The sequence below is a fragment of the Cervus canadensis genome, chromosome 3 (genome assembly GCF_019320065.1).
Source record: "Cervus canadensis isolate Bull #8, Minnesota chromosome 3, ASM1932006v1, whole genome shotgun sequence".
Classification (NCBI taxonomy): Eukaryota; Metazoa; Chordata; class Mammalia; order Artiodactyla; family Cervidae; genus Cervus; species Cervus canadensis.
The window spans coordinates 41,383,042-41,404,778 of record NC_057388.1 but is presented as its reverse complement, the minus strand read 5'-3'; the positions used below and the strand labels follow the sequence as shown (position 1 = coordinate 41,404,778).

The following is a 21,737-nucleotide window of genomic DNA, read 5'->3' as shown; positions in this document are numbered from 1 at the left end:
ATATTGGAAACACATTTGAAATTAAGAGACCAGCAATGTAAAACCACCTTGCATATATATATATATATATATATATATATATATAAAATTATATCAAAACCTCATGGTGATTTCAATGTCTTTCTCAATTACACTCTAGTAAGATGTAAAGGAGACGTTCACCAGCATTACTGATTACACTTTTTACTACATAAATGTATTATCCACACCATAAATATTTTTTGAAGTAGTATCAACTATCAGTATAGCCAAAGGTAATTTAAAAAAATGTGGAAAAACTACACATTTTGGGAATTAAGAATTTGTCAAACTAAAAGATCAAGTTTACAATGTGCATAATACCACACCAAACTCCTATTTATTTATTACAATTATACAAAGTTAACTTCATATCTTCGAAGGCAATGGCACCCCACTCCAGTACTCTTGCCTGGAAAATCCCATGGACAAAGGAGCCTGGTAGGCTGCAGTCCATGGGGTTGCTGAGTCGGACACGACTGAGCAACTTCACTTTCACTTTTCACTTTCATGCACTGGAGAAGGAAATGGCAACCCACTCTAGTGTTCTTGCTTGGAGAATCCCAGGGATGGGGGAGCCTGGTGGGCTCCCATCTATGGGGTCGTGCAGAGTCGGACACGACTGAAGCGACTCAGCAGCAGCAACTTCATATCTTACAATATGATATATGTGTTTACAGTTCAAACTGAAGAACACAAGTTTGAACTATGTGAATCCACTTACACACAGATTTTTTAAAAATAATACATATGACATTACTACATAATCTGCAGTTTGTTGAATCTACAGATGTGGAACCACTAACATGGAGGACTGACTGAAAAGTTACAGGTGGAATTTTGACTTTGCACTGGGGTGGGGGACCAATGACCACAATTTCCCTGTTATTCAAGGGTCAACTGTATTTGATTTTTAAGACCAAGAATTAGAAAGCAACTATGTCAGAAAAAAAAAAATGAGATTTTTGATTATAGTAAAAAACACAGAAAATAAAATTTACCATTTAATTGTTTTTTATTATAATAAAAAATCAGTCATTTTATCAAATTACAATCATTTTAACTATTTTAAAATCTTTAGTTTAGTAGTGTTAAGTATATTCACATTGTTGTGCAATAGATCTCCAGAACTTTTTCATCTTTCAAAACTGAAACTTTATACCTGCTGAACAACTCCCCATTTTCCTCTCTCTCTATTTTGATTCTTTACATATCCCATATAAATGTAATCAGACATTATTTGTCTTCCTGTGACTGGCTTATTTCACTTACTGTAGTGTCCTCAAGGGGCACTGATGTTGTAAGCATATAACAAGATTGCCTTCCTTTTAAAGGCTAAGTTTGCACACTCATGTTCATGACAACATTATTCACAGTGGCCAAGAGGTAGAAGCAACTCAAATTTATATTGATGGTGAATGTATAAATGAAATCTCTTTGATAGGAAAGTTTTTAAAATCTATTTTATCCAAAGACAGGACTAAATGCCTGCAACTGTATTACTGATAAGCAGCTAGAAGAAAAATGTGTCAAACATCACTATGTGACAACAGAAAAGAATAAAGATTGAAGCTGCAGTTTAAGAATAGCATATTTCTACTTATAAATAGACAATGACTATTCATCTTACATAGCAAAACGCAATCTCCTTACCAGTAATTATCACACCATCATCTCTATGAGCTTCATGCATTTCTTCAACATGGACATCTGAGTTCACATCAATCTCTTTCCCTGATAACTGTAAATAAGCTTGAAGAGAAGATGCAACCTTGACAAGAATAGAGCCTGTAATAAATTTAAAGGAGAGCTTATTTAATGCAAAGAAATAAAAAGTACTGGAGACTATTATAAAAATTACTTAAAGAGTAGCATTGCTCCCAATAGTCTGTCTTTACTCATTAGTATATTTGATTTAAATAGTAATACCTTTTCCTCACTCTCAGGTGGTCAATATCTCTTATTCCCAAGGCAATCACAGTATCTTCTGTCAAGAATATGAGCCACTAGGCCATCATGAACTACTATCTCTTCTTTTGCCAATAGTCTTAGTCAGCTTGTCCAATACCAGAAAAGTGAGTTTAATAGACACGCAGCTTATAGATAGAATTTACCATTAACTGCGCATTTACTAAGAGCCAGACACCTTCATTACATTATCTTTTAATTTCCCTCTCAACTTTATGAGGTATTATTGTAATCCCAATTTTACAGGTAAGAACTTGCTTAAGTTTCCTCGACAGCTATTGCTAGAATCAAGATCCACTACAATGACAACAAACCAGTGCTCTTTATCATTGGGGTATTTCATACACTGCTACCTCATTGTATTACCAGACTGTGATCTCACTGCTCACTATAACTAGAACCCTGAGCTCTTATGCTTTCAGTAGTACCTTGTTTGTGGGGGAGGGGAGGGTCAATAACAAAAATTTAAAAAGGAATATTTAGATTTCAACTCGCTAATGTTTCTTTTAATGGATTACAGACTTTTTTTGGTGTACCTGAAGCAAGACACTCAACTTTACTTCTACTACAATCTTACCAAAACAACAAACACCTGTTAAGGAGGAGTCATTTTTCAAAACAACTACATGGATTGCAGTGAAAATTTACCAGTACATTCTCATTTCAAGAGGTTTTTTCCTCCATTTCTTACATATCAAATAAATAAGAGGCCCTTCCCATAAAACAGTAACCTCATCTCTGTCCACAAAGAAGGTCAGGATGACAACTATTGTGAATGCTGTAAAGACTGCTTCTACAAGGCTTTTGTTTATGGGTCACTGTGTGCTTTCCAGTTTGGTTAACATCAGCTTACGTTTCCCTAAGTAATTCTGTATCTTCTCAGCCTTTCTAATGGGAGCTGGAAATCTGGAGTTAAAACTGATGGACTTTAGCATTTACTCCTCATAAGGGGAGACAAAACACATTACTACAGTTGGTTTATCTTACTTAAAACACAAGTTGCTTTTCAGAGTTTCAGTGTCAGCTACTTAAATACGAGCTGCCCATAAAAACATATTATGAGGGCTTTAGGAAAACTCAAAAATAAAAGCAAACTAGGAAAATGTCAGGATAAATAGAAGATACATGTTCTTCTACCAAGTATACTTTAAAATGTAGAAAATAATGGATTTTAAAAACCTTTTCTAAAGGTTTTAAAACTTTAAATACATCAAATGTGATCATTTTAAAAACATATTTTTTTTCTGTTCTTAAATAAAGGGACTGTAAATTTCTGGGAGTCTTAAAAATGTTAAATGATGCGAAGAGTTCTATCTCTCCACACCCTTAAAGAACAAAAACTATCACTATCAAAATTCCATTCCTATCTGTGAATGAAATCTCACGATTTTTGAAAGCTCTACCCAAAGTGCCATCTCCAACACTATCTTCTTTAGAAAGGGCAGCACCTATTATATCTTCAACCTCTTTTCACTTCAAAAACTGCTTCATGGCTACTGACATCAATACCATTTTTTAAAAATTAAAAAGTGAATACTAATAATAGCATCATTTATTGAAGGGACATTATGTGGTTAAGATTAAAGGCTTTATCAAGGAAAAATTTTAAGTGGAAAAGTCGGTACTCAGATGCGACTCTGACTCTCAAGCCTAAACACAGCCTTTTCAAATGAATTCATAAGGTCACCATGTTAACTTTCATAGGAAGAGAGGAAATAAGCATTGTGACAGTTTTTTTTACTTGGCAAAATGACTACAGGGGCCTAAAGGAGAGCAGAGGAGACTCAAGTCGCTGGCTCTTAAACCCTTCAGCAAGACAGTGGCAGAGCTGGAAAGGATTCCAGATGTCTTTACTAACTAGTAAGCAACAGAATTATGAAAACTTTCCATCACTCCAGAAAGTTAGTGCTCCCAAGTCTAGTGAGAATTAAGAGACCTGAATTAAGATAGCAAACTTTGTTTCCAGTTATCTTTACACTCCTGCCAGTATCATGGTCCCAATAGGAGAAAACATAAAATTGTAATTTCAATCAAATCTTGCAATATCATGTGCTATTTCAGTAAGTTACTGGAAAAACAATCCAAATAATAGTTAGAAATACTTCAAATGGACGAAGATTAACAATGCTTTTTGTTTGCTTTTACTTTTTTTCCCATTCATACAAAATAGTAAGTGATTTTCATGTAAGAGCTATCCAAAACTATGTTTTTACTCTGTTACTAGTAACATTAAATGTAGCAATGGTTTTTCTCCTTGGGTCTTCACAATACAAGAATGCAATTATATGAATTTTTTTTGACATTTACAAAATATCCTAAACAGTATTATTGAAGCTCTTAGAAATTTAGTGAGAACATAATATTATCTTATTTAAAAGGAAAAAATGTGATCTTAAGAAATCAAATAATACTTGTCTATCAGCAATAACTTCAGTTTCATATGTTTATGCTTGTAGTTTTATTTTGATACGAGAAGAGAGCCTCATTGAACAAAAAAAGTACTAAACCAACATGACAAAGAAATTACTAACAGGAACAACTGGTCTCTATGGAGGTTTTTTTCCTTGTTATAAACATAGCCATGTTCTGGCCTATATGCAAGAGCTTCCAGATTTTCTCTTAAAAAAATTTTATATAGAGGTATGGTTCTTAACTTTCCGAATCCAGATCACTTAAGCCCCTATAGCCAAGCTATTTCAAGTACCCAAGTCACTTATCACCATGCATGTGTACATCTATGTGCATGCATGCATGCATGCAAAGACTTGCATATTCAGCCTTCAGGTGATTAAAAAGTATATAATTTTTCATAAAAGACTTGAACTCTTAGAATAAGCTATTTATATTAGAAATAAGATTACACAAAGAGACACATCATAAGTGTGATACTACAACAGCCCCCAACCTTTTCGGCACTAGGAGAGATTTTGTGGAAGACAAATTTTCCACAGACTGGGGTTAGAGAGGGTGGTGTTTCAGGATGATTCAAGTACATTACATTTATTGTGTACTTTATTTCTATTACTATGACATTGTGATATATAATGAAATAATTATACAGCTCATCATAATGCAGAATCAGTGGGAGCCCTGAGCTTGTTTTCCTGAGATGAGGCCAAAACACAAGGGATGGCGAGAGACTGTAAATAGAGATAAAGTTTTGCTCACTGGTCTTTTGCTTACCTCCCGCTATGCAGCCCAGTTCCTAACAGACTAGGGACCACTACTGGTCCGTGGCCCAGGGGTTGGGGACCCTTGCTGCAAGAGACTTAGTTAATAATCACTTTAGAGGACCTTCTTGGTGACACGTTTATTTCAGGATCATACCTTCAAAAGTATTATTCTAGCATAATGGCCTGAGAAAGTCCTCTTACAAGGGAGCAGGAAAGCTACCAAAAGAATGTATGAGAACTCTTTCCCTCCAAAGAGTATTTATTTCAGACATTAAACTGAAAAATTCCAAAATAACAGTCAATAAATTACAACATTTTTGTTTGTAATACAAAAAAAAAAAAAAAAGATAGTCTTCATGGCCATCTATTCCAAAAGTTTCAAAGATCACTGGTGTTGAGGGCCAGTATTCCAGTCTTTAAATCAGGTTCTAACACAGAAAAATTTTATTGAAATCTCTGTCAGTGTAGATAAGATAATTTGACCATTCTGTTTCCTGAATGTTACATAAAATCTTCCTAATATCATATGTCAAAATAAAACATTGCACTTGGCTAACCTTTATGGACTTTCAATTCCACTTTCCCCAGCTGGCTGACATAAACATCTATGGCACCCTGCTGAGCCAAGGCATTTAGACATCCAGAAGACGAATCTAGGAGGAAGAAAGAACCATAAGCATAATCATTCTTATCTGAGTAACTGGAATTATAAACTTGAAATAAAAGGCTCTACTTCAGCATTAGGATAAGGAGCTAAGAATCCTGAAGGTTTTCTATTTTCCTTGTAACCATACCATCTTTTGCTTTAAAAATGAAAACAGAATCAGAGGTAACAAATCTACACTGAGGTAACTAATAAGAAAATCCCTATGTTTGCAGTAACCTCCAAAACTTAACTCTAAACATGTTTAATCTAAAGCCCAATTTGTAGGAAGGATATTATGGAAGTAATGACAACCCAAACCATTAAGTATTATTGACAGATTTAGTTTATCATCAACTTTCAAAATTTACTAAAGAATTCTATCTCACATACAGTCACATAGAAGTAGTAGCAAAGTTAATAAAAATAAAAACTCTTATATTTTCTCCTTTTAGCAAATGAGCTAGTACTAAAAAGTGCAGCTAACAGTGAAAGACTACATTACACAAGGTTTTGCTGCATTTCTTAGAGAGATGCGGAGGGGAAGGAATGACATGAAAAGTGGGTGAAGTTTATTTATATCTAAATATTTCAAGTTTTGGAAACTGAACAGGTTATCTTTAAGTCAAGGGAAGAAAATCATAATTAAGGTGGTCCTGGTTTGACACTCAGATTTCCCTTTGTCATCACTGAACCCAGTTTTCAATCATCCAATGTTTCAAGTTTCAGGGAATAATGACAGTCAGATAAAGAAGTAAGATAACTGTGGTGAAGAGTTGGAGCTGTGTAGCTTCTCCTTTTTCGTCCTTTCCCACAGCAATAGAACTTTGAGCTTTTCTATTTGATTGTCCTGAGAAGATCAAAGAATATTTTTTAGAGAGATCTTGTAAAAAGCATATTTTATTAGGTGCTTTTATTACTTCAAGGTAGAAACAAATTAAGGAGTATGGTGAAAATAATGCCAAAAATTATACACTTTTTACAAAACATGAAGAAAAAAAATTTGTATACTCACAAAGGAACCATAATTCTTCTTTAAAATAAATGTTTAAGACTTTAAACAGAGATAAAAACTTGGGAATAAATAGTTTAAAATGTGACTTCAAGATAATTTATAATAATTTATCTCTAACCTATATTCAAAATGCCATTTATTAGATCCAATGTATTTAATTTGGATTAAAGTGTCAGTGATGACACTTTTTGGATAAAAGTGTCAGTGATGACACTTTTTTTAAGTGTCACAAGTGAACCCTGAAGTTGGGAAGTTAAGCCACTGGAGATAAATGACATGGAGTAGTTGGACAAAGGCAGAGAAGGCAATGGCAACCCACTCCAGTACTCTTGCCTGGAAAATCCCATGGACGGAGGAGCCTGGTAGGCTGCAGTCCATGGGTTCGCGAAGAGTCGGACACAACTGAGTGACTTCACTTTCACGCATTGGAGAAGGAAATGGCAACCCACTCCAGTGTTCTTGCCTAGAGAATCCCAGGGACGGCGGAGCCTGGTGGGCTGCTGTCTATGGGGCTGCACAGAGTCGGACATGACTGAAGCAACTTAGCAGCAGCAGCAGCTGGACAAAGATGAATATTTCTCTCCTCAGGTACCAAGAGAAACTCCTATAAAAACTTCTTCAATCAATTCAATTCAAAGCAGTCACTCAGTAGTGTTCGACTCTTTGTGACCCCAGGGACTGCAGCACACCAGGCTTCATTGTCCATCACCAACTCTCGGAGCTTGCTCAAACTCATGTCCATCAAGTCAGTGATGCCATCCAACCATCATCTTCTGTCATCCCCTTCTCCTGCCTTACTGCATCCTAAAGAAGCCAAGTAAAAATATATTATGGTAAAAAAAAAAGAAATGTAAACTACAAAATGTGTATTACCCCAAGCTGAACAAAGTAAAATATTTGAAACAATATTTAATTTCTTGCTTTTTCTAGGGGAAACCCATAAGATTTTTATATAGCTCATAAACAATGCTTTTCACTTCTTTTTCTCTTCACATGGGACATAAACAATAGCTAAGTAATTATATCCTAACCCATTAATAAATTATACACTCATGTTATCAGTCTTGAGCTCTAATACTGGCCCACCCACTGGAGGCTGTCCAAAAAATTAAAATTCAAGATGTGTTTTCAAAAGAGAAAGCAAAGGTAATATTTTAAAAGCTATGTAATGGCAACCCTCTCCAGTATTCTTGCTTAGAGAATCCTATGGACAGAGGAGCCTGGTAGACTACAGTCCACTGGGTCACAAAGAGTCGGACACGACTGAGCAACTTCACTTTTCACTTTAATACAAATTAATGGAACTAAAAATTAATTACCAAGAGTCAAATTAAGGCTTCATTCATAGAATTTCATTTTATGGAGATTCACAAAACAGAGAAATTCTATTATAGACCTTGGAAGAAGCCTTAAGGAAAAAAGCATTAGAGCTTAAGTGAACAAAAATTACTAGTACAGACACTGACTAGAATAAATAAAATCCCACAGAGAGTTTTCTATCACCACAACTTTGGAAAAAGATTTTGTTCATCTGACAGAGACCACTGAGTCTTCCTGGAAAATTACACACACAAAAGGGAAAAACTGATGTCAGCTACCAGCTAACACTACATATAACCAAATAAATAGATATTTGTAATATATACTCTGCTATTAAGCAAAGAATAACAACTAAGCTCAAAAGGCTAAAATTCCAAACTTTTCTATTTTCTTTCAGATAAAGGGAGAATTCTCTTGAAATTGTTCAAACACATTCAGAAAAGTTCTTCTGAATTTTTATAATTTTACCTCATTTCAACATGCAGATAACTAAAGAACAGCAACACAAAAGATAATGATTTTGCAATTTGATTCTTACACTTCCAAAGCTACACTAATTTTAAGAACAAGGAACAAATTTCATATACAGGATGTAAAGGATTTGCAAAGGCAGAATTTTAAGGTCACTTTGAGGAAAATTTTCTAAATTAATGTCCTGCCCCTAGGAATTCTGTTAGGAAGGTAGCTTATAGCAGGCTGGGCTTATAAGAAACACACAAGGCAACTGCTACTACCAGCCCCCCTCAAAAAAAAACTATGAAAATATCCCTTTTTAAAAGATATAATTTCCAGTACACAGCTTCTGGAAGTGCCTTCCAAAAGAGGGAACACAGAACAGGCAAAGTAAGGCTGGGTGAGCAACTTCTATTCCACCATTATCTACTATCAAGCCCTGCTTTCTCCTACTGACTTTTTAAAAATGGAAGATGACCAGGTATTCCAGAAGAAAGATACTATTTTTAAAAATATAAGTGTAGGGAAAATTAGGATTTTTATATACATAGTCAATTTTTTTAATAGAACTTCAGCTTCTAAGAGAGCTCTATATGTATTACGGAAATTAGGAAGAACAGGGTTTTTGTATGTAGCTGCTGCTGCTGTTGCTAAGTCGCTTCAGTCGTGTCTGACTCTGTGCGACCCCATAGACGGCAGGCCACCAGGATCTGCCGTCCCTGGGATTCTCTAGGCAAGAACACTGGAGTGGGTTGCCATTTCCTTCTCCAATGCAGGAAAGTGAAAAGTGAAAGTGAAGCCACTCAATCATGTCCAACTCTTAGTGACCCCATGGACTGCAGCCTACCAGGCTCCTCCGTCCATGGGATTTTCCAGGCAAGAGTACTGGAGTGGGGTGCCATTGCCTTCTCCGTTTGTATGTAGGTTAGAATGTATATATAAAATCCAAGTGATTGAGGAGATTACCTAAGAAGCAGATCAATTATATTACCTAAACTAGATTTAAAGGACCATAATTACACATATTCTTCTTAAAAGGAATCATGGAGATAACACAATCTATTTTCCTGAAATTAGACAATATAATAACTGTATCATCTTTAGCCTCTTAATATTCCAATTTGATAATACTGTATAGCCTTTTCTCTACATCCATTCCAATATTTTGAAACCTCTGGTAGACTAACAAATTTCCTTCTCAGGTACCTAAATAACTTTTTCTTTGTAATTGTCTTGCTTCTACTGATCTCAATTTCTCAAAACTCAAGTTATGAAGTGACTTTAATTAGGTTGTCTTGATTTGCTGAGCTGCCTCAACTTTGTCCAACAAATCTTCTGATTTAAGGAAAACAAAAATCAACCAATCAAGAAATTTCAAATAAACATTACCCACTAGTCACCTTTGGGATTAAGGTACCAGACCCAACATTTCTCCAGAATCATAACAACAATGGTCTTTAGATTTTATAGCAGGGTTGTCAAATTACAGTCCACCTCTTCTTATTATTGATAAAGTATTATTGGAACACGGACACATCCATTTGTTCGTATACTGTCAATGGCTGCTAGCATATCAAAATGAGAAAGCTGCAGAGTATTCATAGACTATGTGGCTCACAGAGTCCAAAAATTTTACAATATGGCTCTTTACAGATAAAGTCTGCTGCTCCTAGAGCAAAACACTTTAAGAAAATGAGCTTCCATCCCCACCAAAAAAACACAATGTTAAATTTGATTCTACTTAAAGATTTATCAATTTAGTAAAATCAGTTCTTTTTCCTAAGACTTCAGTAATGTACAGATAGGTACACAACTCTTGCTTACAGAAATGAAAAAAATTGTTGTCTCAGGGCAGTTCTGACTCTTCATTGACCCTGATTGCTTACTATTTTCCAGCACTAACAGAGTTGTTTCCATCCAATTTATTAAAGTGAGAAACAGCACATCACCAAGTAAGTAACTAGGACTATAATGACTTGCATAAAGATTATGTCAGCTTATTTGTTTATATATTTAATCTTTTACATAGTATACTCTTATTAAACAAAAAATTAGCAATGCTGATTTTTTTACTTACAAAAGAGCTCAAGTGGGCTCCTCATGAATTGTATGGCATCTCCTGCTCTGGCTGTCAGTAAAAATGGGATCTATTCCCACAAATCAGTGACTTAGGTCCAGATATATTCAAAGGAAGAAACCTGTAACAGGATCCAAACAACTTTGATTTCTATATAAATTCTGGATGAATTCTGCTGTGCTCTCCTCTCACTTCCACTCTCATTCTCCTTCCCTCCCTTCTTTTTTCTGACTTAATACTCAATATGAAAGCATATTTTAAAATAATAGTACAATGTTTTACTATTTTTTTCATTTAATTAAATGTCAGGAATATCTTTTTATAATGTATACTACAGACCTAAGTAATTATATTGTTAAAGGCTGAAGAACATTCACTTTATGACTGTATCATACTATACTTAGTTATTCTCTTACTGGGAACAACCTAAAATGTATACTTTCTTTTGCTATTAAAAACAGAGATGATATGTACATACATCATGTATATATCTTTATAGCCTCATGTATATATCCTTATATCCTTACCAGACTCTCTCCTAGAGATAAAGTTCTAAAAGAGGAAGTGCTGGAACAAAGCAAATGTAGATGCTTCCAATTTTAATATACATTAACAAACTGACTTACATAATGATCAATTATATCTGAACTAATTGATGGGAATCCCGGTTTCACCCTAACTTTCCCAACAATGGATATTATCAATGTTTTAAGTCATGACGGTTTATACTTAGATGCTTTTGATTAGCAGTAAGGTGAAACAACACTGTGCATATATACACAATATTTCTTCCGTGAACTGCTTGCTCATGTTTATCCATGTTCCCATCCCACTAAGTGTTCCTTTTCCTCTCATCTGTTGTACACACATATGGACAGAGATTATATATGAATATATACATATTCAACTTCATTTTATAAGCATAGTGTAATCCCAATAACAAAACCTACAGAGATTTTACAAAAGAAAAAAATCACAGATCAGCATTCATCATAAACATGAATATAAAATCCTTGACAAAATATTAGCAACTGGGCTTTACTGGTACAGTAAGTAGTAAAGACTCTGCCTGACAATGCAGGGGACATGGGTTCAATCCCTGGTCTGGAAAGATACCACATGCCGTGGAGCAACTTAGTCCATCCGTCACAACTACTGAGCCTGTACTCAAGAGCCCACAAGCCACAACTACTGAGCCCACGCACCCTGGAGCCTGTGCTCCACAGTTAGAGGAACTGCTGCAATGAGAAGCCCGCACACAGCAACTAGAGAGTAGCCTCCACTTGCCGTAATGGGAGAAAGCCCACACGCAGCAACAGAGGCCCAGCACAGCCATAAATAAAATAAATAAATAAATCTCAAAAAAAAAATTAGCAACCTCAACCCAACACGAATAAATAGGATCAATTCAGTTCAGTCACTCAGTCACATACAACTCTTTGCAACACCATGGACTGCAGCACGCCAGGCTTCCCTGTCCATCACCAACTTCGAGAGCTTGCTCAAACTCATGTCCACAAACTCGGTGATGTCATCCAATGATCTCATCCTCTGTCGCCCCCTTCTTCTTCTGCCCTCAGTCTTTCCCAGTTTCAGGGTCTTTTCCAGTGAGTCAGCTCTTCACATCAGGTGGCCAAAGTATTGGAGCTTTAGCTTCAGCATCAGTCCTCCCAACGAATATCCTGGACTGATTTGTTTTAGGATTGACTGGCTCGATCTCCTTGCACTCCAAGGGACTCTCAAGACTCTTCTCCAACACCACAGTTCAAAAGCATCAATTCTCCAGTGCTCAGCTTTCTTTATGGTCCAACTCTCACATCCATCCATGACTACTGGAAAAGCCATAACTGACTAGACGGACCTTTGTCAGTCAAGTAATGCCTCTGCTTTTTAATATGCTATCTGGGTTTGTCATAGCTTTTCTTCCAAGGAACAACTGTCTTTTAATTTCATGGCTGCAGTCACCATTTGCAATGATTCTGGAGCCAAAGAAAATAAAGTCTGCCACTGTTTCCGTTGTTTCCCCATCTATTTGCCATGAAGTGATGGGACCAGATGCCATGATCTTAGTTTTTTGAATGTTGAGTTTTAAGCCACATTTTTCACTCTCCTCTTTCACTTTTATCAAGAGGCTCTTTAGTTCCTTTTCACTTTCTGCCATAAATAGGATACTATATCATGATTAGGTACGGTTGATCCGAGGAATACAAGGTTAGTTAACATCAAAAATCAATGCAGTTGATCATTAATAGAGTAAAAAAAGAATTAAAAAAGCAATCATTTCAATAAATACAGAAAATATATATGACAAAATTCAATATACATTCATGATCAAAGAAAAGGAAAAAAAAAACTTTCAGGAAACTAGGGATAAAAAGAATTGCCTCAGTCTGATAAGAGTATCTATAAAAAGCCTGCATAGCTAACATCACACTTAAAAGGCACAACACTGAATGTATTCCTCTAATACTGGATACTAGGATTGGGAACAATCTGCCACTATTATTCAATTTGTGCTGTAAAACCTACCTAGCCTAATAAGGCACAAGAGAAAAAAGGAAAACAGATTGGAAATAAAGAGATAAAACTATATTAATTTGCAAATGGAATGACTGCCAACCTAGAAAAGAATTCTGGATTCTGAAAAATACACTATTTAGAATACATAAATTTAGCAAGGGCACAAGAAACATAGTCCATGAATAAAGATCAGTTGTATTTTTTTTATATACCAGCAGCAGACCATTAGAAAATGAAATTTTCTAAAATTCCATTCATAATGGGGCCAAAAAAGCAAATTTAACCAAAGATATCTCAGACTACTACACTGGAAACTATAAAACAAGATAAGAGAAATTATAGATATGTATAAATGAAAAATGACACTTTGCTTATGAAAGACTCAATTTTTGTGAGTGTATCTTTTCTGCAAACTGATAAACTCATTCCACATTAAGGGCTTGCACTGGCTGTCCTCTGTATCTACGGAGCTGTGCATCCAGAATTCTACATGCCTTTTCCCCGTTATTCTGACCTTAAGTCAAGTATCTCTTCTCCAGACTCTCCCTGATTGCTAAACAAAGCAGTTTTCTTTCCCCTCTATTACACTACCCTCTCTTATTTATTCATTACACTATGTGAAATTATCTTTTGTCATTCACATACTTACTGTCTTTCTTCTCAGCTCAAAGGTGAGCATGAAGACAATATCTTTTGACCAACATATTCCCCAGTATCTACATGAGCTCTTGGTATGGAGCAGGCACTTGGTAAATATATGTGGACTACTTATTGCCATATTCAGGGTTGTCTTCAAATGCTAACACAATTTTAAGACCAATATAAACAGTGACATAATTTATACTTTCTTCCAACGTCTTAATAGAGATATTCAAAGAATCAAAGGAATTTAAGAAATGAACACTATTATTAAGGTTAAAACATTGTGGCTTACTGTCTTACAGATAATAAAATGAAAGAGGAAAGAGGACACTACCCACTCTTCTTACCCCCATCCAGATTAGTGTGTGTGTGTGTGTGTGTGTGTAAGTCACTCAGTTGTATTCAACTCTTTGCCACCCCATGGACTACACAGTCCATGGAATTCTCCAGGCCAGAATACTGGAGTGGGTAGCCTTTCCCTTCTCCAGGGGATCTTCCCAACCCAGGGTCTTCCCAAACCCAGGTCTCCCGCATTGCAAAGAACTGGATTCTTTACCAGCTGAACTACCAGGGAAGCCCTTAAAATTTATACAGTTAATCATTTATACACTGTGAAAACATCTTCAAAGATGTAAATTACTGTTCATTCATCCTGGCTGTTGCTATTCTTTTTCAGTATGGGTAATAATGCATTTATTTCCAATTTTAGAAAGAACGGTTTCCCCTTTACGTTCCCACAGTTCATCCAACAATAATACTAGCATTATCATATAAGTATTTCTCAAATTCTCATCTGTCTAAAGGGCCTGCTAGTGGGCAGCGAAACTCACTGTGCCTCCCAATTTAAAACATTCCTTTTCTTTCCTCCCCTTCCCTTACTGCTACAAACTCTACCCATGTCTAGGACTCTCCTCCCGCCCCGCACCACCCCAGATAGCTCAGCTTTTTACTAGTGTATCTTTTTTTCACCCTAGAAACTTTCCTTACTAACCCTAGATGCACCCTCTGATGGAATGGCCTGAAGAGTCAACAGTGAATTTTGATTTCTCTCTGGGACAAAGGTAAATCCTGTCATGTTTTCTGTTAAAATGATTGACAACTATCACTTAGGAAGCCTTTATCTTCTATTTATCCCTCACTGAACATAAAGGTTACAATGTCTAGAAATCTTAAAAAGGGATGTGCATCTTAAGTCTGAGAACCCAGAAGAAGTGATAGTGAAAAGGATTGTTGAGTATATTTACCATTTCAGTCAGCACACACACAAAAGAAAACATGAAATGTCAAAAGGACAAAACCAGGAAGTCGGGGCATTGATACTGGCAATAAGCCATAGCTCCTCAACAAAGATCCTGGTTTCCCACCACCGACCCCTATGCTCTAAGGTCTAAAAATCAACCACCACTCTTAGAGCTCAGAGTGTGCCTTCACCTAACAGGCAAGCAGGTGCAACTAGGGATAGAAAAGAGCTCTATCTAAGCTATCTGGGAATCTGAACTTTTATTCCCACAGGCACAGCATCACATGTGGTGATTAGGTCTAAAGGACCATTAGCCACTGTTAGTTCTGGCCTAGGATTAGAACAAAAACAATAATTAAAATGGCTATTATTTATTGAATAATTATCATATGTCGGATGCTATGCTAAAGTACTTAAATATCTCATTTAATCCTTACAAGATCCCCATTTGATAGGTTCTTACTGTTATTTCTATTTTTTTCAGAGGTGGAAGCTTAGTTACAGAGCAGTTAGGTAATTTTCCATGAATAGAAAGTGGTGAAATTAGAATTCTAACAGTATTCTGATTGATAGCAAACCTATAATTATATAGTATTTATAGGATGATGAATCAATGAACTTTTAGAAATAATTTCACACATTCATATATTTATTGTTGTTCAGTCGCTAAGTCATGTCTGACTCTTTGTGACCCCATGGACTGCAGCACACCAGACTTCCCTGTCCTTCACTACCTCCCGGAGTTTGTTCAAACTCATGCCCACTGAGTCAGTGATGCCATCCAACCATCTCTTCCTCAGTTCATATATTGGGTCTGCCTATATCTGACTGGTATATCAGGATACTATTAGGTTCTTCGGCTAAATTGTAGATTTTATGTGCTCTAATAAAATATTGCAAATATAGCTATTTTAAAAAGAATGCAAAATTTACCAACAACCACTTAGCACATACCTACTGTGATGTTACCCATCTTGCTTCGTAATGTTATATTACCTGCAAAAGAGAGAAAAAGGCAACTTTACACATTAGGGATAATCTAGAAAGGAAAGGTATTAATAATGTTCTACAACATGGTTAGATATCCACAAGGTTATTTAATAATATTATTGTTGTTCACAATTTTTCTCAGTATCACAATCCCAGTCAGAGATTTAGGCACAACTACAAAACAAATAGCTTTAGGCATCTATACAAACTCTCTTCTTCCACTCTAACTTAATCTACTACAGCACAACTGAAAAAACAAACCCCTTTCTGGAAAACATGGAAGAAAAATAATGATTCTTCTAAAAGTTAAAAAATGTAAAAAAATAAATAAATAAAAGACTTAAATGTACTGACTAGGCATTTTCAACCTAAATATTACAATATTTATCAGACCACACAAAGCCAACTTTTGAACCAAATAACACTAAAATAATCCATGGAAAAAAGTAATTACTGTTATTTTTTAGGCCAGTTTGGCAAACCTATCTGTGAGATTTCAGTGGTTTTTCTGCCAAGAGTTTAAAAGGTTTGGGACAGGAGTAATAAATAATTGAAATATGACTAACAAAAAAAAAACTTCAAATAGTCCCTTCTTTCAATGAAAATCTATTTTCCAGGATAAACATAGGACACTGAAACCATTCTTCCCAGTGCCTTCCTCCAGCATCAAAAACAGCTGGATTTTTCTTTATGTGTGTTTAAGGGATAATTACTCCTAGAGTTATACCACCTATATTTACTGCACTATTATAATTCTAAAACTATAGTGAAGAGTAAAAAAGGAGTAAAAAAAGAAAATGGTAAGAAGCAAGTAGACTAAAAGAAGCTAAGCTATTTAAAATCCCAAAAGATGATGCTATTAAAGTACTGCACTCAATATGTCAGCAAATTTGGAAAACTCAGCAATGGCCACAGGACTGGAACAGGTCAGTTTTCATTCCAGTCTCAAAGAAGGGCAATGCCAAAGAATGTTCAAACTACTATACAACTGCACTCACTTTTCATGCTAGCAAGGTAATCCTCAAAATTCTCCAAGTCAGGCTTCAGCAGTACATGAAACTAGAACTTTCAGATGTACAAGCTGGGTTTAGAAAGGGCAGAGGAACCAGAGATCAAATTGTCATAGAAAAAGCAAGAAAATTTCAGAAAAACATCTACTCCTGCTTCATTGACTACACTTAAGTCTTTGACTGTACAGATCACAACAAACTGTGGAAAATTCTTAAAGAAATGAAATATCAGACCATCTCACCTGCCTCCTGGGAAACCTGTGAAGCAGGTCAAGAAGCAACAGTTAGAGCTGGACATGGAACAGCAGACTGTTTCCAAACTGGGAAAGGAGTACGCCACGGCTATATATTCTCACCCTGCTTATTTTATCTCACCCTGCAGAGTACATCATGTGGTATACTGAGCTGGAGGAAGCACAAGCTGGAATCAAGATTGCCAGGAGAAATATCAACAACCTCAGATATGTAGCTGATACCACTCTAATGGCAGAAAGCAAAGAGGAACTAAAGGGCCTCTTAATGAGGGTGAAAGAAGAGAGTGAAAAAAGATGACTTAAAACTGAACATTCAAAAAACTAAGAACATGGCATCTAGTCCCATCATTTCATGGCAAATAGATGGGGGAAAAGTGGAAACAGTGACAGATTTTCTTTCCTTGGGCTCCAAAATCACTGTGGACACTGACTGTAGCCATGAAATTAAAAGACGCCTGCTCCTTGGAAGAAAAGCTATGACAAACCTAGACAATGTATTCAAAAGCAGAGATATCTCTTTGCCGACAAAGGTCCGTCTAGTCAAAGCTATGGTTTTTCCAGTAGGTATGTATAAATGTGTGAGTTGGACCATAAAGAAAGCTGAGTGCTGAAGAATTGATGCTTTCGAACTGTGGTGCTGGAGAAAACTCTTGAGAGTCCCTTGGACTGCAAGGAGATCAAACCAGTCCATCCTAAGGGAAATCAACCCTGAATACTCATCGGAAGGACTGATGCTGAAGCTGAAGCTCCAATACGCTGGCCACTTGATGCGAAGAGCTGACTCATTGTAAAAGACCCTGAAACTGGGAAAGACTGAGGGCAGGAGGAGAAGGGGGTGACAGAGGATGAGATCATTGGATGGCATCACTGACTTGGTGGACATGAGTTTGAGCATGGTTTGAGAGATAGTGAAGGATAGGGAGCCTGGCAACCTACAGTCCATGGAATCACAAAGAGTCAGACACAACTTATCAACTGAACAAAAACAACAAAAGAAGTAAAGAGCAGAAGAATAAATTTTGTCTCAGAATTAATCTAGGATGAGTAAAATCATTTATTTCATTTCATGTATCTTTTAAATACTGACATGTATCAGTACCTGGGAAAAAGAAAAACAAAGAAAGGAGGCACTTGATTCATTTGTCCAACAGTTAAATGTGCTTTGACTGTAAAAATTTCTCTAAAAGAGAAATTATATTTCATCATACTTCACGTGAGCATGTGAACAAGAGGTACACTTGTGTAGGAGTAAAACTTGGTTTGTGTACTTTGGCCACCTCATTCGAAGAGTTGACTCATTGGAAAAGACCCTGATGCTGGGATGGATTGGGGGCAGGAGGAGAAGGGGACGACAGAGGATGAGAAGATTGGATGGCATCACCGACTCAATGGACATGGGTTTGAGTAAACTCCGGGAGCTGGTGATGGACAGGGAGGCCTGGAATGCTGCGATTCATGGGGTCGCAAAGAGTTGGACACGACTGAGCGACTGAACTGAACTGAAGCTTATAAAATTATTTTCAAGTTTCAGTAATTTACAAGGCTGTGCAGATCCTCCTCTTACATGGTTAAGTAAATATTATTTCACTGATGTGTTCTAGATACTCTTCCAATTTTCAAACCCAGTAAATGCAGATTCACATGCAAATAGTGGCCAAGGATCATAAAGCTGCTAAGATAGCTTCCAATGATCCCTGCCTCCTGGTATTCATGCCCATGGAGCTCCTTCACTCATATGGAAGCTGGACCTACTGATGCTTTTAACAAAGAGAATAAGGGCAAAGGCAATGAGATGTTACTTTCAAGACTAGGTTACAAACGATTCTTGCATCTGTCTTGCCAGCTCCCTTTTGCTGCAATGGAAGCCAGCTAGCCATGTTGTCTAACTTCCTTATGAAAGACGCCCAAGACCAAGGACCTAAAGAGGCCCCCAGCTAATAGAATCTGAACTGAATCCTGCTAACAACAACATGAGTGAACTAGAAAGCAGATTCACTTTTGGCTGAACCTTCAAATAACCCATGGCCCCATCTGATACCTTGATTACAACCTCAAGAGAGATCTTGAGGCGGAAGACCCAGTTAAGTGATACCCAGATTCCGGACCACCCAAAGTATAAGAAAATAAGTGTTTGCTGTTTTCAGCTGCTGAATATGTTACAAAGGAAGAGGTAACTAGAAAAGATGTTGAAAGCTGGACGTGGGGTGATGCCACAATAAATAACTAAAAATATGGGAATAGCTTTGGAAATTGGCAGTAGGCATAGGTTGGAAGGATTTTTAGGAGCATGGTAGAAAAAGCCTAAATTGCCTGAACAGTGTGTTAGTAGAAAGCTGGACTTTGAGTGCTTCTCATATAAGGGCTTAAATGGAAGTGAAAAAAGTATTTTGGAAACTGGAGGAAGGCAGATCTTTGTTAAGCAGTATTAGAAACTTCACAACACTATCACATTCAGTAATGTGGAAAGTAGGAAATGTGCCTAATGAACTGAATGATCTAGTTACAGAGATGGCCAAGCAGAGTTAAAGTGTCGTTGGTGCTGCCTATTTTTTCTTGTAGCATCTGTAAAATGCAAACAAAGTAAGATACACTAAAGAAACGATTGTTTAAAAAAACAATCAGGACAAGAATCATTTTGAAAATTCTCAGCTTCTCAAGATGGCAAAAGATGAGAAAGTTAAGAATAGCTTCAACACAAAGTTTGAATTCAGTGTACTGCCAGAACATGGCCTAAAAATGAAACTGATGGATTGATGTAAAACCTTTTGTCAAGACTCCAGAAAGATTAAGAGTGATACCTCACAGTATTAATTTACCTGTACAAAAAGTCCATTAAACCAGCTGAGGGTATCTCACAGATCCTCTCAATCAAGCAATAGGTCCCTGAGAAAGCTTGTGAGCACCATATCTTAATTTCTCTGCAGAAATCCACATTTTGAAAAGATTCTTGGATGTGGCCTTCATCTAATAGAATAAACACCAATGTGAATTCATAGAAGGCTGACAAAATTTGTGAGAATTATATCAGCAAACACATTGCTAACTTCGACCAAAAGGGACAGTAACAGTACAAAGTGAAATGAGACCACTGGAGTCCCAAAATTCTGCTGGCAGGAAGCAGATTAAGAAAATTCCTCAGCTGCAAACACATGCTATATTTCATGAAAAAGGAAGGATGACTCAAACGGAGAAACCAAGAGCTCAGAGGGCAAAGCCTGGAAACCTTTCTAAAGAATTATCACAAGGCCATGATTCTAATCAAAGAATCTCCAATGTTTTCCTACCTAAATTTCAAAATCATTATGGACCAATGACTCCTTTGTGCCCCTTACTTTTCTCCCCTTTGGACAGGAAAGTCTATAGCCATCACCCTCTGTCTATCCCAGCACTGTATGCTTAGTGTGCAGGTGGTGTGTATGGGCTGAGGAGGTTAGAGAACAGGTCTTAAGATTGAGAACTATACTTGAGGAGTTAGACCTAAGCAACTATACCCAAGGAGGCTCATCTACATCTGGATCTGATTTTGGTGTAGACATTCTAGACTCTGAGCAGATATGCAATAGGATGAGACTCTGGGAACCTTGAAAGGAAGGGAGTGTATTTTGTATGTGGGAAGGACACAATCACTTGCAGGGGGTGCAGAGGATAGACTGGCCACTCAAAACCTTATAGGCTATCTAGTGAGATACATACATGAAAAGTTAAAAATGAGTGTTTATTAATAATTTTAAGTTCATGTTGTAACTGAATAGTATGTATTAGGTTCCATAACCATTCTGAGGAAGCAGAATAAAATGATGTGGCATGAACAGGGAGAAAATCATATTGGAGATTTCATCAGAGTCTATGTTTGAAATATGAGTAAAATTTGATGCTGAGGGGGAAAGATTTTGTTGAAAAGGTATGTAAGCAAAGGTAAAAAGGTGTAACTACATGTGCTATACTTAAACCATGCTCATCAGTTAGGTTGGAGCAACTAGGCCAGTCTATGAGGACAGGGATTAAGTGTTTCTTACTTAGCATTATATTTTGAGAGCTTAGCATATTGCCCTGTATATAGTAAATGCTATTATTTTTTGAACCTATGTTCAAATTTAGTTTGGAAAAACAGGTAAAAACAAATTTGTAGAAGAATCATAGAGTGTTTAGTCTACTGACTTTGTCCTATACCAAAGTCAAAGAAGAATTTCAAGATGAGAAGAACACAAGAAAAGCATCTAGTATTCACTCCTTCCTAATCTTTAGGAAGATTAAGCTTGTATCAGACACTCAGAATTCTCTTTACTGTTTTCACCTTATGAACACCTTAAAAATAAGATAAAGCAGACCTCTTATATTTGTGATTCTAACTATTAGTAAAACAACAATAAAAAAACTGACATAGTTCTATAGTCAGTCATTTAGTTAGTGAGTT

General features: G+C 36.4%; 1 protein-coding gene across 1 annotated transcript in view; it reads right to left on the bottom strand.

Moving 5' to 3' along the window:
- Positions 1–21,737, bottom strand: part of FAM185A (family with sequence similarity 185 member A) — an 88,789-nt gene that overhangs the window by 42,577 nt on the left and 24,475 nt on the right. Inside the window, exons 5-7 of the mRNA XM_043462973.1 lie at positions 16,024–16,065; positions 5,717–5,812; positions 1,672–1,806 (exon numbers count right to left, since the gene is read on the bottom strand). Of these exons, the coding sequence (XP_043318908.1) occupies positions 1,672–1,806; positions 5,717–5,812; positions 16,024–16,065 (273 nt within the window). The remainder of the gene's footprint in view (positions 1–1,671; positions 1,807–5,716; positions 5,813–16,023; positions 16,066–21,737) is intronic.